At 33.3% G+C, this 15,381-nt stretch overlaps 3 protein-coding genes across 6 annotated transcripts; 2 read left to right on the plus strand and 1 right to left on the minus strand.

Annotated features, from left to right (window-relative positions):
* The first annotated feature begins 62 nt into the window (after positions 1-62).
* Positions 63-7,205, plus strand: LOC128676435 (aminoacylase-1-like). 3 transcript variants are annotated; one of them, XM_064436454.1, is made up of 10 exons: positions 63-92; positions 1,833-2,004; positions 3,495-3,664; positions 3,821-3,992; positions 4,188-4,334; positions 4,581-4,651; positions 5,106-5,222; positions 5,744-5,839; positions 6,314-6,447; positions 6,774-7,205. In XM_064436454.1, exons 2-10 carry the CDS (start codon positions 1,917-1,919, stop codon positions 6,976-6,978), a joined length of 1,200 nt encoding a protein of 399 aa, XP_064292524.1. In that variant the 5' UTR covers positions 63-92; positions 1,833-1,916; the 3' UTR covers positions 6,979-7,205. The 3 variants fall into 3 exon arrangements, with proteins under 3 accessions (XP_064292524.1, XP_053612517.1, XP_064292525.1); XM_053756542.2 differs by lacking the exon at positions 63-92 and adding an exon at positions 126-281; XM_064436455.1 differs by lacking the exon at positions 63-92 and adding an exon at positions 266-281 and having other exon boundaries at positions 1,854-2,004.
* Positions 7,206-8,471: 1,266 nt separating this feature from the next.
* On the plus strand, positions 8,472-12,701 carry LOC128676678 (uncharacterized protein). Of its 2 annotated transcripts, none has more exons than XM_053756949.2 (9): positions 8,472-8,596; positions 9,283-9,422; positions 9,585-9,618; positions 9,706-9,737; positions 9,811-9,969; positions 10,154-10,279; positions 11,001-11,067; positions 11,408-11,536; positions 12,120-12,664. In XM_053756949.2, the coding sequence occupies exons 2-9, from the start codon at positions 9,313-9,315 to the stop codon at positions 12,528-12,530; spliced, it is 1,068 nt and encodes a 355-aa protein (XP_053612924.1). In that variant the 5' UTR covers positions 8,472-8,596; positions 9,283-9,312; the 3' UTR covers positions 12,531-12,664. The 2 variants fall into 2 exon arrangements, with proteins under 2 accessions (XP_053612924.1, XP_053612923.1); XM_053756948.2 differs by lacking the exon at positions 8,472-8,596 and adding an exon at positions 8,930-9,206 and having other exon boundaries at positions 12,120-12,701.
* Positions 12,702-12,930: 229 nt separating this feature from the next.
* On the minus strand, positions 12,931-14,462 carry ND-B14.5B (NADH dehydrogenase (ubiquinone) B14.5 B subunit). Its single transcript, XM_053756950.2, has 3 exons — positions 14,223-14,462; positions 13,447-13,590; positions 12,931-13,056 (listed from the first exon to the last, which is right to left on the minus strand). The coding sequence occupies exons 1-3, from the start codon at positions 14,380-14,382 to the stop codon at positions 13,007-13,009; spliced, it is 354 nt and encodes a 117-aa protein (XP_053612925.1). The 5' UTR covers positions 14,383-14,462; the 3' UTR covers positions 12,931-13,006.
* Between the last annotated feature and the right edge of the window lie 919 nt (positions 14,463-15,381).

The following is a 15,381-nucleotide window of genomic DNA, read 5'->3' on the forward strand; positions in this document are numbered from 1 at the left end:
TCCATGATATTTGTCTAAGGATATTTTGTAGATGAGACAAAAATTACAACTTTTTTTGACATTGACATTTTAGTGTATTTTGTTTCATATAGGTAGGTAGCGATGGATGGTTAAATATTTTAATTTTAACTTGTATTGACATGTAGAATAATTCAATTTAATATTATTGTAACGAAAGCAAAATAGTGCTGCTGGTACCTCATTGAAAAATAGCATCTTTCCACAAGCATCTCTTCTTTAACAATTCATAAAAACTACGCTTTTGCAATTTCAGTTTGATGGTCTGTAAATAAATCAAAGTACCTAACTAATGTCGTTAGTAATCGATGCCACAAGTATCACTAAGAAGAGAAAAATAGCTCAAAATTATTCAAAATCTTTATGCTGTGAACTTGCGTTTTTAATTCTGTTCTTTTACAGAACATATTGTTATCTATAATCTATATACCTAGTTGGTTTTCATAAAATAATTAAAGAAGGCCTTACAATCGTACCTATTCCTCTAGGATCATAATATTTGGCTGTGGGCATTAAATGGAATGTAACACAATGACTTGGCAATATTAATTTGGTGGTTCACCATTGCCTTCTCTATTTCACACAGGACCTCTATACAAATAGTTTCTGTCTGTAATTTCAAAATAACAGCATTTTATTGCATAGTATTAATAACATGTTTCCATTACATATACACTTTTTTTATTTTTGTATGTCTGTCTGGAAATTCACACAGACCATACTGAGGGGAAAAGCTAGTAAATAATATAAATGTAAATATAAATAAATTATCAAAATTCAACTAATCAATACTAACAATATTGGTATTGCATGTTTAATGTTTGCTGAATGACCTAATTTCTAATTTATCAAAAGATTAGTTAAGTAAGTGTAATAATAATAAGTGTAAGTTCATGACCATAACATGACAATGGATGGGTACAGGATGGTGCTACTTGTAAACAAATAGAATGGACTTCTATATGCTTGACACTTGCAGTAAATATATGATACTAATAAGTGCCTATCCAGCCTGGTTCACATTTTAATTAGTGTTAAGTGCAGTTATCAATTTGGATTATAACGCTAATCACTGTCCAATTTTTTTTAGGTACTAATTTTTACTTAATATTTACACATTACATGATATTCATCATTTCCTGTTCATTATTTTGATGTATAAGTTGATCAAAATGCATATTGGGCTTAATCAATATTAGGGCTTTATCAATAATGAAAATGTGAACCAGGTTTTAGATAAATATAATGTTTTGATGCTTGGCTTTAGAAAATGGTAACTTTAATAAAAACATCACTTCATTTACACTGACAATAGGTTTGTTAGTTACACAGTCACTTAAACAAAATGCGGAGCTGTTACAAATATACACAATAAAAATATTATGTGCTAGTTACCATACCCAAAAAATTGTAAACATTAACTTATTCAAACATCAACTTTGGTCAAAATGGCGCTACTATCAAGAGATTCTTCTGGTAACAAAAAGTATCTGTAGAAAACATTAGGATTTACTTCTGAATTAAAAAAATTTTAATTTTTACTAAGCATATAATATTTACTTCTTAGTTTCCTATTTATAAGTAGTTAAGCAGGAACTTATTTCTAAAGAAATTTCTTCTAATAGAACCGTGAAAGAAAAATCGAAATGTACTAAGCAAAAGACATAACTACTTATATGTAAAAAATATAGGTACTTACATTCAAACAAATTATATTATCTCGACTCACCATGCCATTATCATTACATAAATTATCTAACAATACCTACACAAATACATGATTCTTTAATGTCTATTGTCAATATTTATACTAGGTACGTATTATCACTTCTCAGTTGTGATATGTCTCCGTGTCTCATTGTCGCATTGGACGCTCTAGTGGTTACACGTAGTCGGTGATGGCGACTAATTATCTGGACAACCCGGCGGTGGCCAACTTTGTCGAGTATCTGAAGATTCCGAGTGTCCAGCCTGATGTCAATTATGGTAAGATTTTGTAATTAATACTATAAGAAGTTCCATTTACTTATTTTAAAGAAAATTAAATAGTAGCAAAAAACATCTATTTAATATTATTATTCCCGCAAAAAAAGCTGCCATAGCATCTATAGTAAAATAAAAAGTCTAATCTATATTTATTTTCATATATAAATTTTCCTTTTCATTTATTGATATGATAATGTTATACTCGTAGGTAAAGCAGTAACTTACAGACAACAATGTATTTAGGTATCATGATATGATTTCCTTTACATTAAATCATCTGCATATTGCTCCATTTTTTGATCTCATTTAGGCTTAGAAAGAATTTAGGTACCTACTTAGGTAAGGTGCCTTAATTTCTTCTAGTTACACTATTACATATTATTTTTATGAGAAAAATATGACTATAGGTATGTAAATCTTATATTTAAATTGATTTAACTAGGTATCTTATTATCTCGTTAGTTTAAAGATAGTAAGTATAAAGTCATTATCAGATAAACATATCACTATGTCTGTACAAAATATGCATATCATAAGAATATATTATTATTAGTTGCACCCCGTGGTTCGGCTCGGGTAGAAATTTCGGAATAAAAGGTACCTACCCTATAATACATAGGATAGTTTTTATCCCGAAATTCCCACGGAAGCGAAGCCCCGGGGCGCACCTAGTATTTCATAAACTATTTATATACCTAACTACCTACCTATCTAAATCGTTTTTCCAATGATACAAACGGTACAAAAGACGGTTAATGCTAAGCATTCTCTTCCAGTCAACCTTTACCTATCAGTCATTGGAATTGCACCTAGTGGGAACCCGACTATTATTTAATGAGGATACTGTGAATTGAACACGATGGCAAGTCGTAGTCTATAGGGTCTAGCGGGAGCGCACTCTAACAGAATTGGATAATGTGAATTTAAGTGGTGCATATTACGCCTATCTTAGTATTGGTTTTAGGGGGCCAAGGAAAAACATAATGTAGGTACCAGCTGCTTCTTCTCTCGCGCCGATTGTAAAAGTAGATGTAGGGAAGTGTTAACTGGACATTCTTATAGGCGATAAGCCTAGCAACCTTGTTACCTATCGCTAGCTTAATTTTACCAATATAGCAATACCAGCTAAGCGTGACCTTCTAGTTACAAACTTACTTTGCTCTATCTACGTCGTTAAAGATAAAAACGTGATACTGTATCAATTTCTTTAGGAGACAAGCTCCTTTTTTATTAGATTTGATATCGATATCATGAGTTTGTTCATTTGACCCCCATAGGATTTTGCACACACCACTACTTGTTTCTGACGTAGTAAAACATTGATTATGATTTGTCAGCTAGTGTGAAAAGTGGCGAAGGTACCTTATCGGTAAATAAACTATAAGCACATAAGTAATTAAATTCAATAAAATGCATGGAAGATACATACATTTTAATACAATGCATGGTGATATAATATGATGATAAATAAACTGATTTATTTTTCTCAGATGGTTGTGTTTCCTTCCTCAAAAATCAGGCACAACAAATCGGCCTGTCATTTAAAGTATACGAGGTGGTGCCAAAAAAGCCTATAGTGGTGTTGACATGGCCCGGCAAAGAACCAGGCCTTCCTACGATACTATTAAATTCTCACATGGATGTCGTGCCTGTATTTGAAGTAAGTAAAATACCTAATTTTTTTTTAAATATACCAAACTCAAATTTTAAAATTGAAATGTGACAAAATAGAGGATGTGATAAGGGACATAGAGTGCAATTATTTCTTTCAAATTCACAGCTAATAAATAATAGTGTACTAATATTTCACCTTCAGAAAAGTTGGACTTACCCGCCATTCAGTGGGCACATCGACGACGAAGGGAAGATCTTTGCCCGGGGCTCCCAAGACATGAAATGTGTCGGCATACAGTATCTGGAGGCGATCAGGAAGCTGAAACAAGCTGGAGTTCAGCTGAAGAGGACATTGCACATCTCTTTTGTTCCTGGTACGGTGTATTAGGATTTATATGGTGGTGGTCCAGCGATAAAAACCACCCATATGTGGTCCGAAAGGTCCCAGGTTTGAATCCTAGTCGTGCCGTAGGAGTTTATATACCAAAAATATAGACAGAGACAAAAAGAAAAAACTCGGGATCATTCATTAAAGACAAAATATATGTATATCATACATTTTTTTACAGACGAGGAGATTGGAGGTCTTGATGGTATGAAGAAATTCATTCACACTAGCGAGTTCAAGGCCCTGAACATCGGATTCGCATTGGACGAAGGAATGGCGAACCCTGACGAAGAATTCATCATCTTCAATGGCGAGAGAAGCATTTGGCGTAAGAGAATTATAACTACTACTTAATTTAAGAAAATTGACATCTACTGTCTATGCTTATTAGCGTAGACAGAGAAAGCGATTCCATTTCGCTTCTACAAACAAACTCTAAGTTGAGTATTTGTGCAATGTTGAGTAGTAGATAATGCTTTTAGTAGTTATTCATTCCTTCCTTTGTAAATGTTGGTAAATAAGTTTGAATTATATTCTATTTTTTTGTGAATAATTTGAAACGTATTGTTATCAGAAATACACGTACACTGCACCGGGCAACCAGGCCATGGATCACTTTTAATTCCAAACACAGCTGGGGAAAAGGTATATACAAATAACTTTTATTTTATGACTCTTTTTTTGTTATCGAGTGTATTAATAACTTGGTACATCTGATATACGTAAACGTGTTGCCATCTAGTTGCAATTAGTATACGAGTATATGTATATACTAGTGAACCATCAACCATTATATAGATTTTGTTACAATGTTTTCTTTCAACGGAAGCTAGTGGTATTTATGAAAATGATAGGTATGCGGGCTAGATTACACTATACAAAACACAAAGTCATGACACGAACCGGATTCGAAGGACCTTTCGATTCCACATGATTAATTCTATTACAAACAAACCATCTTTGGGGTCTGAAGTCAATCGATTTGAAAAACAAAAGCTGAAATATTATAAATTATGGTAAAATGCGCATAAAGGTGGAAGATAGTCAAACGATCTTTCGTTTTGTCGGTTTGTTAGTCACGCAACGATTTTATTTACAGTTAAGGTACATAATTGACAAATTCATGGATTTGAGGGAAGAGCAAAAAAGGATTTTGGAAAATGATCCCACACTGTACATAGGTGACGTCACAACAATCAACTTAACACAAATATACGTAAGTTGCTATCCATGTCCATAATAATAAATGTGAAAGTATGTTTGTTTGTCCTTGAATTAACTAATGTGATTTTTTGTGTCGAGATAATTTTGGAGAGTGATATAAGTTACTTTTTGTCGCTGGAGGAACCGCGGGCAACAGCTAGTTACAATAGATATATAGTATATAGAACTGCTTAAATAAAATGATTACGGAATACATAGATTTAATGTTGTACTTGAAAAAAATAATTTTGATATGTATCCTTAAACAATTTTTTTATCCATTATGTTTTATTTACAAGCTTTCCTATATTACTTTATGATAAAATTTATGGTAAGTGTAAATAATCGTAATGCCTAAAATTTTACTTTAAGTTTTATGTAATTATTTATACAATTTCAAAGAATGTGAGAAATAAATAAACTTAATTATAATCCAATATTTTTTGTTAATATTAATGGCCATTATCAATGGCCTAAATTAACGAAAAGTAACTAGTGTTACTTTTTGTTGATTTAATGTTTTATATGTTTCAGGGAGGTGTGCAATCAAATGTTGTTCCTGAAAAATTGACAGCGGTTTTTGATATAAGGTTGGCTGTCACGGTCGATCACACGGAGTTCGAAAATCGGGTGAGTCTATCAAAAAGCCTCATCTTATTAGGTTGTGGGAACCCTTGCTTATGGTGTTTGCTTACCATCTGGCAATCCTCATGCTATTTGACCATTGTCCTATAAAAACTATACCGAATGGGAAGACTAATTGAATAAATTACCTAACAACTTAAAAGTTTTAACAATGACAAATAATATAAATGCCTCCAAAGTCTAACTATGACCCAGTTGAATGCTTATTGGATAAATGTTATCATGCGTTTGTCTATGACAAACAATAACACATAATATGGTGTTGTATGTACCCGAAAGAAAGTAGGATTTACAATTTTTGTGTTCGCGGCCTTCGACTCCTTCTCCGGCCCGAACATTAACCCTTATTAGAAACTTTCATTTCTCCGTGTACAATGGACAAAACACTACTACTATTGTTGCCACTAATTTGTTTCAATCTTCATAAGCGTCTAATAACAAAATTGTCTTTTTTTTCAGATTAAAGCATGGTGCAAAGACGCGGGCGAAGGTGTCACATTCGAGTTCGAACAGAGAAATCCATACGTAGAGTGCACTAAAACGGACGCTTCAAATCCTTTTTGGACAGCATTTAAAGGGGCAACAGATGAAATGTTTGTACATTATACGATATATAAACATTAATCAAACTAGCCTATGTTTGTACATAAATGGTAGTAGGTAAAATAAAACGTAAAATAACATTTTTCCAGTTTTCAAAAACAAAAATTTATATGGGGCATGTATGATAGTGACGTCACATTTTTTGGCGTAAAAAATTTTCAATTATCTACTTTGACTAACTTAAATTTGTGATTGCATTGATCGTGTATTCACCATCAACCATCAGGGCATGCTTACTATGTATAAATTAAAACTAAGTGGGCTATATCTGCACGTAGGATGTTAAAGAAAAATAATTTTTCAATTTGATTTACAGGGGGCTGAAGTTATCTCGGCGCATATTCCCGGGGGGCACGGACAGCCGCTACATCCGCAGCCTGGGGCTGCCGGCCATCGGCTTCTCCCCCATGAACCACACGCCCGTGCTCCTCCACGACCACGATGAGTTCCTCAAGGCTGACGTCTACCTCAGGGGCATTGACATCTACGTCAAACTCATCGCGGCCGTTGCCAATGTGTAAAGCCGATCGGAATGTACATTGCGTAGTTTGAGTGGAAGCTTTTATTTGCCGCAATGAAAAATCGGTAATATATGCCGAATCCGTCAAAGTTTGAACTGTTTGCTTTGTATATGCATTGTAGTATAGAACGGCATACTCCACGCTCGTGTATCTTAAGATCATTGACATCTACATCGACTCATCGCGTTGCTAAGTGTTATTAATGCGGGTTACCTAGTAAGTGATTACCCGCTGCCCAGAAATTTGTGCAATACTAAGGTAATCATAGTAGCGTTGCGGGCGTATTATTTTTCTCTTTTATTTATTACGTTATTAATATTGACACCATTAGAAAGTATGATACGCAGAAGCAGGAGTTGCTTACAATCTTGTTCATAAAAAAAAAAAAACAAAATGTGTTTTGTCCCAATCTCACTTTATAATATATGACATTGAGAGAACGAGACAAAACAAATTTCAACCAAAACAACATTTTTTATCAATAAGAGGGTAAATTCTTTATTGACCTATTTTCTGTTGACGTACTTTAAGTATACGTAAAATTATTATTCGTTAAGTTTAACTATTTTATATTCACATCCTTTATTTTTATAGCTGTAAGCTATTGATATTATCAGTTTATTTTATTGTTTCAATGGAATAACAATGTGGTGCTAAATATAACCAATTTGTGAATTTTCCTATGATCATAATACCTAAATGTATTATGTACACATTATTTATTTATGAAAATAATATTTATTGTAAAGTTAAGGATCTATTAATTACTGTATTGGAAATATGATAATAATTTACATTAAATAATTACTCACTGTGCCTTAAAGTAAAAATCAAATTAATTTGTTTAAACTTAGTAGGCAAATAATGCAAATTCCCATTTAATAAATTACTTACATAATTCTAGCATTTTACCGTCGTAACTTATCGTTATAAAACATCAACGGTTATTTTGGTTCTTTGTGCTTTTTTATTTTTGAATATGAGGTAAATGTTGATATTTAAATATAGTATTGCTATTAATTAATACCTAAAAGTAAAAATGACAAATTGTGTTGAAATAACAGAATGTATTATAGTGTCGGTTACACACATATATATTTACTTACATATTTTTGAATGTTATTATTATAATATGTACCTACATGATGTATACCTAATAAATGTAGCCTTACATACTTGAAATAGATGTTGTCTTTTTTCAAAGAGTGTTTTTTTAATATCTAAACTTCCATAATAATATCATAGCTGGCCGAATATGATTCCCACAGTATGGAACGTCTTCACGCAGTCTTGGGGCTAAGAGGGGCCGGGCGGGATGAAGTGGGAGGGCGCTACCAAAAGGGCATATAACGCAAAGTTCAGCGCAGATGGCGCTATTGGTACAAGTAAGGTACCTACATTGCCAATGGAGGCAAAAACCGCCAATATTCAATATTGTTGCAGATTTACGACCAAAAATACCTTCTACGCAGTCGTGGTGCCAGTTTAAAGGAAAAAAAGTACACTATTTTAGGTTACTACTACACTGTTCTGTTTATTTGGTCAACTGTGGTCGTAAACTGGATTTTGACTGAAGATCTTACCTGTATGAAGTCCATATTTTATAAGTCTTCGTGAGGTGAGGCGTATTCCATCGTTTTAGAAGTTTTTTTATCTTTTGGAAAACGATTTTTCAATATTTCGGCACCCGAATATGCTACATTGTAGTATATTTTCATAAACAAATTTTTACATATTGAAAGGATTAATAAACTACTCTAAAATAAACATAGCAAAAGGCGGCAAAGCTTTTGTGTACATAACATACATTGCTGTACTTTAGCGGGATAAATGTGCAGTAATACAGGGAGTATTACTGCACATTTAATAAAATTATTAGTAGGTACTCCATACAACGAAATATTTATTAAATCCATGGTACTGAATTGGACAGTGACTGGCTGGTGTCACTGACAGTTAGTGATTGTCTGTCTGGTTGGTGAATGTATGTTTACATTTATTAAAACGAACGATTTATAAGACGATTTTAAATAAATATAACATAAACTTAATGATTTAAAGAACGAATACTCAAGATAATTTTTACTTTAACCTATTCATGAAAGTATTGCAAAAAAATGAATAAAATCTGTAGAATATGTTTAGAAGAAGGAGTGCTTTCATCAATATTCACCAAAAACTTTAATCTCACATTATGTGAAATGATAGAGTATTCTTCCAATATTAAAGTAAGTTTGTCTAACATAAAAGCATTCAAAAGCTAAATTACTTTTTTAATTACTTACCAAATTTTCATGTATTCAGATAAGCAAAAATGATGGATTACCAGAACAAATGTGCAGTAATTGTGTGTACAAACTTGGAATTGCATATCATTTCAAACAAACGTGTGAAAGAGCCGATGTTCGGTTGCGCCAGTATTTGGGATTGCACACAATAGAGAAGTATTATACTTAACATAGTATCTTTAATTTCTAGTCAGTAATTACTCTTAATATTTCCAATATGTACATATTGCTTGTATTATATATAGTACCTATGCATGGCACTAATATATTGTTAAATGATAGTAATGCCAGTATAATTAAAAAATACATACATTTCAGATTTACTGATGTTGCTGTGATGACTGATCCTATTGTAAGTACTTTTCAAATCAACATATCTTTTATATAAAAATGTTTGGCACTTGTTTTTGTTTGACACTTTGTTATTTATATTTTCCAGATGCCCATTAGAACAACAATTATAAAAAAATGGTAAATAAAATTGTACAAATTAAGTAAAATAGTAGTAAAAGGGACTCAGTTAATAAAATTTTTAACATTTCAGTAAATGCATGAACCAAAGAAAACCTACCAGCAACTATAGAAGGAAAGCAGAATCTGAAAAACAAAAACGTGGGCCAAAGCCGAAGCCTAAACAAGAGCATAACTGTTACCAATGTAATAAACAGTTCCGATGCCAGGCACAGCTGGAAATGCATGTAAGGTAAGGTTGTAACCTGTGGTTGCAATACTGAAGACTATGCTTATTTCCAGTCCAAAACAGTCCTCTGTCCACCAACAATATGTACATTGAAATTAGATTGGTACCCAATGTGAATAATAGCAAACTTTACTCTTTTTAAACAAAACTGTAATCAATAACTTATATTTTGAGACAAATGTTTCAGGACACACACTGGGGACAAGCCTTTTGGATGCATGTACTGTACTCGTCGGTTCACACAAAAACACAATTTGACTATACATTTACGCATCCACACAGGAGAGAAGCCTTTTCAATGTGAGGTTTGCAGGTAAATATATCTTGTACAGTCAACAGCAGTTGAATCTACATCAATTTGTCTTGTTACCGCTAGTTAGAGTTAAAAGTATGCTGCAATTGACTAAGACAAAAATCCTTATTTGGGTCCCTTTATGATTGACAACTTGTATTTAAAATATGATAATCCAATTATAAATAAATAAATATATTAGGACAAATTACACAGATTGAGCTAGCCCCAAAGTAAGTTCGAGACTTATGTTATGGGATACTAACTCAACAATACTATATTTTATAACAAATACATATATAGATAAACATCCAAGACCTGGGCCAATCAGAAAAAGATCATTTTCCATCATGACCCGACCGGGGATCGAACCCGGGTCCTCTCGGTTTAGTGGCAAGAACTTTAACACTGCGCCACCGAGGTCGTAAAAAAAAACTAGATAATAAAATCTATTAAAACTAGATTTTAATCTAGTGTTAACTAGATATTTCCGGGGCTTCGCTCCTGTGATAAAATGTAGCCTATAGCAATCTTGGTAATGTACCTTTCTAATGGTGAAAGAATTTTCGAAATCGGTTCGGTAGTTGCGGAGATTACCCTCCTCAAACATTCAAACTCTCACAAAGTCACGAACGCTTACCTCCTTATAATAATAGTATAGATAGAAATGTCGAAAATATTTTTGGTATGAGTGATTTTCAAAGTTAGAGCGCTAAACTATATACGTATTTGTTTATTACAGTAAACGGTTTTCGGCTCAAGGCAATCTTCAGGCGCATCTCAAAATACATACAGGCCAGAGAGATCATGTAAGTATTAGTTGAAAAGTCTTTTTTATTTAAATTTTACTGCACAAAATAGTATTTCATACTAAAAACATCTAACAATCAACAATACTATATAACAATTAATAGGTTTATTTAAAAACTCCCATCTCTTCACTAGTACTATTCGAAAAAATATTTTTCTTATTTACGAAATTCCCCCAGACTCTAACGGGGTGTAAAAAAATCATAATGTTTTCATAATAAATATAAATAGGTCTATGCTCAGTATTTGCCTTGAAGTACTTAAAATATATAGGCACTGGTATTCTGAGAAAGTAAATAATTTATCTTGAACTCATCATTTATTTATGTTATTTTTCAGATATGTTCGATATGCAACAAGTCATTTATAACGTCGAGCGAGCTGACACGTCACATGGGGAAGCACAGAGGCGTCAAGAACTTTAAATGCGATGTGTGCGGCCTGGCCTACGTGCAGGCCAGGGATCTCGTAAGTCATCTGTATTTAATGCTAGGAAAATCTACCATCATCATTTCAATCTTTTTCGCCGATTACTGAACATAGGCCTCTTTGAGAAGAAAAAGAAAAGAGGAATTCAAATCTACCGATTTGAATCAATTACAGAAATACAATGAGAGTGAGGCCGCGGGTTACAGTTACCAACTCACGTGAAGTGAAACGAAAAAATTATATAAAACAGAATAAAGGGTTTCTTGAAAAGAGGAGTATTCTTATTCTATAATTTATGGCGCATATTATAAATTTCCATGGAATTAGTAGGTATTTACTCCGTCGAAGTACTCAATAAATCAAATCCATTGAGATTTCATTTTGATTGATTTGAAGGGACTCCAGACATATAGGTTCCCAGGGCACATCATATTTACCTAAAATGGGTAAGAAATTGGAAAAAGGCAATGTTGAAGAATAAATCTAATTTTAGATATGTCAAGCAAAACGTACTTTCTGCTTCATTTTGTCTGTTAAATATTTAGCAGTAGATATCCATTAGTTTAATTATTATAGTAAACAATTGGCATGATTCTGATTCACCTATTATTTTATTTTCCAGAAAATACACAAGCAAAAGAAGCATCAAGCCGCGGAGGAGAATGTTAAAAATCCTAATGACGGATTTAATAATGCCAACATAGATATAATTGGTATAGATGTGGGCAAAGATGTCGCACCTGTGTTGCCAACTCCTGTGAAGGATGCGAATCACCATATTGAGCATTTAATAGAACCCAAACCACATGAAAATCCATCTGAACAGAGTCATAATATATTATCGTTTGAGCATAGAGGGTTAAAGGATATTTATCCTACTCACCACCCATATCCAAAGAATGTTGCTGATAGTCATAATTGTGCCATTTGTGGAGAAGGCTTTGAATACTTAACTGCTTTAGCACAGCATCACCTTCAGTATCATAAGGGTTATGAACCATTACATAGCATGAAAAGCTACAGCGCCTTATGAATTGAACAAAGTGGGGTCAGCGACTGACATTTAATTTTACTGTAAAGGCCTACTTTGCCTTTATTAGCGATTTATTTTTCTGCTTTACTATCTCAGCATTAAATAGATACTTGGTAGCAGTCATGACAATTATGTGGAACTTCTATGTCATAATAAAAAAAATATAGTTTCTAGAAATATGTTTTTATTCTTCTCATCTCTTAATAACACTTCAAATTAGACCAAAACTGCCTGCAAACTACATATCAAAGTACATTGCATATTATTCAGACAATTACATGATATTAAAATGTATGTTTGAAAACACAATGCTATGTATGTATTTTAGTAATAAGTTAATCTTTAGCACAGGAAGAGCTGGAATACTGGAGGTTCACTTTGTATGGATAAACAAAACCTCTTTGTATGTGGTAATTATTTAATAGACTCATAAATTAAACATTTTTTAAATTCTACAAATTCTAGTAAGTAATTATCTATCGGATTGGTACCCAGGGCTCCATGATTTCGCCAATTGTTTGTCTAGCTGTAAAAGAAAAGATTAATTTTAATTCCTTATGTCTTAGCTTTCCTTACATTATTATCTTACCTTTACTTACTCAATGGTATATATCTTAGTTCATCTTCTCATGTTACTAGTAATTTTTCGGGCTATGAGGCCCCTTTCCCCTTATGTTTGAAAAATGAACCTTTCTATTTTGAAGACACTGTGATTTTAGACCTAGGGCTTCTTATCACTACATGACCTATATGAAGGCAGGAATCACACCATTCAGAAATTCATGGTGTTAATAGAACTAAAATATTTTGTAAACTATTATAAGAGCCACCAATACAAGACTGCTGGAGTCTCCTCTTTTTGTTTGATCAATTGAGGAAATATGCCATTCTTATCCTATTATCATATAATACATACGTTTGATAGGGAAATCCTCTGGGTGCAATTCCACATAATGTCTCAAGACAGCATCTTTTTCTGCATAGTACTCATTGCGCCTGTTTTGGACATAGGTGAAGATTGTTGTCATTGCTCCAACTCCCAAAACATGTTTGTATATACCTTAAATTTAGATGGTGATTGAAAAAAATGATTATTTGCTCAAACATAATGGTACAAACAGCACATTACAAATATGTAATGCTTGAAGCAAAATGCTCTCTGTTTAGCATATGTGGTAATGTGAGCCACAACCTGGTCTTCTGCAGATAAGTAGAAAACTAGTACCCTACCATATTCAATTTAGGTCACTATTCTCCCCCAGAGTCAGTAATCTATTTATAATTCCTAATTGCTAAGGCAAGATTGAGTAGGTATATTTGTTATGAAATATAAATCTACTATATACTATAATAGTATAGGCGTAAGCAACGAATTATAGTAGACAGGTACAATCAACAGCACATCAATCTACCCAAATTCATTGCAAACTCGCCGCTATTACCACGCCATAGATGTTCATGCAGGAAACTAGATGTGTTGTTGGTTGTACAATATAACCTTGATCGGCATAAGACAATGTTTTGAAGTTGATAATAATATGAACTTCCTAATACAAACGAAATTGTAGTCTTACAAAGCAGGCCTATGTAGCTTGAAGTTGGGCGATCAACTCTGACCATAAGCCATTTGCGATACAAATTGATTATAGTTTTAACGTTACAAAAGGATTTGTTTTCATCTTATATAATTACCGCTGAATAAAGGACGTCTCGTGCCAAAGTTTATCGCAGCTGCGCTGCCGACTCCAAAGAATACACCCAGCAATTGAGGCCAAATTTTGTTGAGAAATGGTTTTTCTCTTCCTTCATCTCCTAATTTAAGAAGCTCAAGAGCAGATAATTGAGAAGACATTGTTGATTGTCTTCGTTCTCGAAAAACAATCTGCCTGCCTGGGTAAAATAAAAATGACAATTGCCTTAGTACCTACGCATTTTTGCATTGACAACTGACAGCGTAGCGTAGACCTCAATGTTTATTCCCTCGTTTTATTGAGGAGGCAAAGGGTACTACCCCATACAGCCAAGTCTTTTGTATTGAGTAGACAGACTGAGACAGACAGTCTGCCTGCCTCATAGTGTTGCCTCTCGACAATCAACTATCGATAGCGTTTCGATAGTTTTGAGAAAAACCAATAGTATCGATAGGCAGTTTTGGTGCAAGAAAATTGGTAAAGAACATATTATCTGTGTTAAAGATCTATACTGTCGACAGTATCGAATCGTGATGATTAGACAATCTATACTATCTTTAGTATTGCTCTGCAATATCACTTGGATATTGTGCAAAATTGTCAATAGTTTATATATAATACTGCAGAGCAATAAGATCGATAGTATATCAATTTACCAATAGTAGGTATTGCTCCATAATAAATGATAAATAAATATATTAGGACAAATCACACAGATAATAGCTATTGGTATTCGGTTTTTAGGGTTTGTATTGAATACGACAACATATTTCATTTTATTTTAGTAATAAAGAAGTACTTACTATAATAATATCACAAAAAATGCTTCTGTTACGGCATGTGCCGGGCTCCAGTGTGCCAGTGTGCCGGGCTCTGGCGGCCCGCGCGATTTTGTCTATGTTAAAACACTTAACTTAAAACCACCTAGTTACTTACTCCTCAGCTTGCGGGCCTCCTTACCCCATCGCCTACGCGACAATCGATATGGTGTTATCATACGTGTTCATTGTGGTCCATATTTATAAAAGTGGACATAGGATTGAAAATCATCACTACAAATAAGGGTTTTTGTACATAGAACTTTTCACGTCAATAAAATATTTTAAAAACATGTAGGTATTGTATGGGGGACATTTTCCCCTTCCGTACTCATTAATGAG

This window comes from Plodia interpunctella, chromosome 16, assembly GCF_027563975.2.
Source record: "Plodia interpunctella isolate USDA-ARS_2022_Savannah chromosome 16, ilPloInte3.2, whole genome shotgun sequence".
Lineage (NCBI taxonomy): Eukaryota > Metazoa > Arthropoda > Insecta > Lepidoptera > Pyralidae > Plodia > Plodia interpunctella.

Coding starts and splice junctions, on each gene's coding strand:
- LOC128676435 (XM_064436454.1), top strand. CDS start 1,917: ATGGCGACTAATTATCTGGACAACCCGGCGGTGGCCAACTTTGTCGAG. Junction 2,005..3,494: donor CCAGCCTGATGTCAATTATG/GTAAGATTTTGT, acceptor TATTTTTCTCAG/ATGGTTGTGTTTCCTTCCTC. Junction 6,448..6,773: donor AAAGGGGCAACAGATGAAAT/GTTTGTACATTA, acceptor TTTGATTTACAG/GGGGCTGAAGTTATCTCGGC.
- LOC128676678 (XM_053756948.2), top strand. CDS start 9,096: ATGAATAAAATCTGTAGAATATGTTTAGAAGAAGGAGTGCTTTCATCA. Junction 9,619..9,705: donor CTGTGATGACTGATCCTATT/GTAAGTACTTTT, acceptor TATATTTTCCAG/ATGCCCATTAGAACAACAAT. Junction 9,738..9,810: donor ACAACAATTATAAAAAAATG/GTAAATAAAATT, acceptor TTAACATTTCAG/TAAATGCATGAACCAAAGAA.
- ND-B14.5B (XM_053756950.2), bottom strand. CDS start 14,382: ATGTCTTCTCAATTATCTGCTCTTGAGCTTCTTAAATTAGGAGATGAA. Junction 13,591..14,222: donor GAGACGTCCTTTATTCAGCG/GTAATTATATAA, acceptor TCTAAATTTAAG/GTATATACAAACATGTTTTG. Junction 13,057..13,446: donor AGAGGATTTCCCTATCAAAC/GTATGTATTATA, acceptor TTTCTTTTACAG/CTAGACAAACAATTGGCGAA.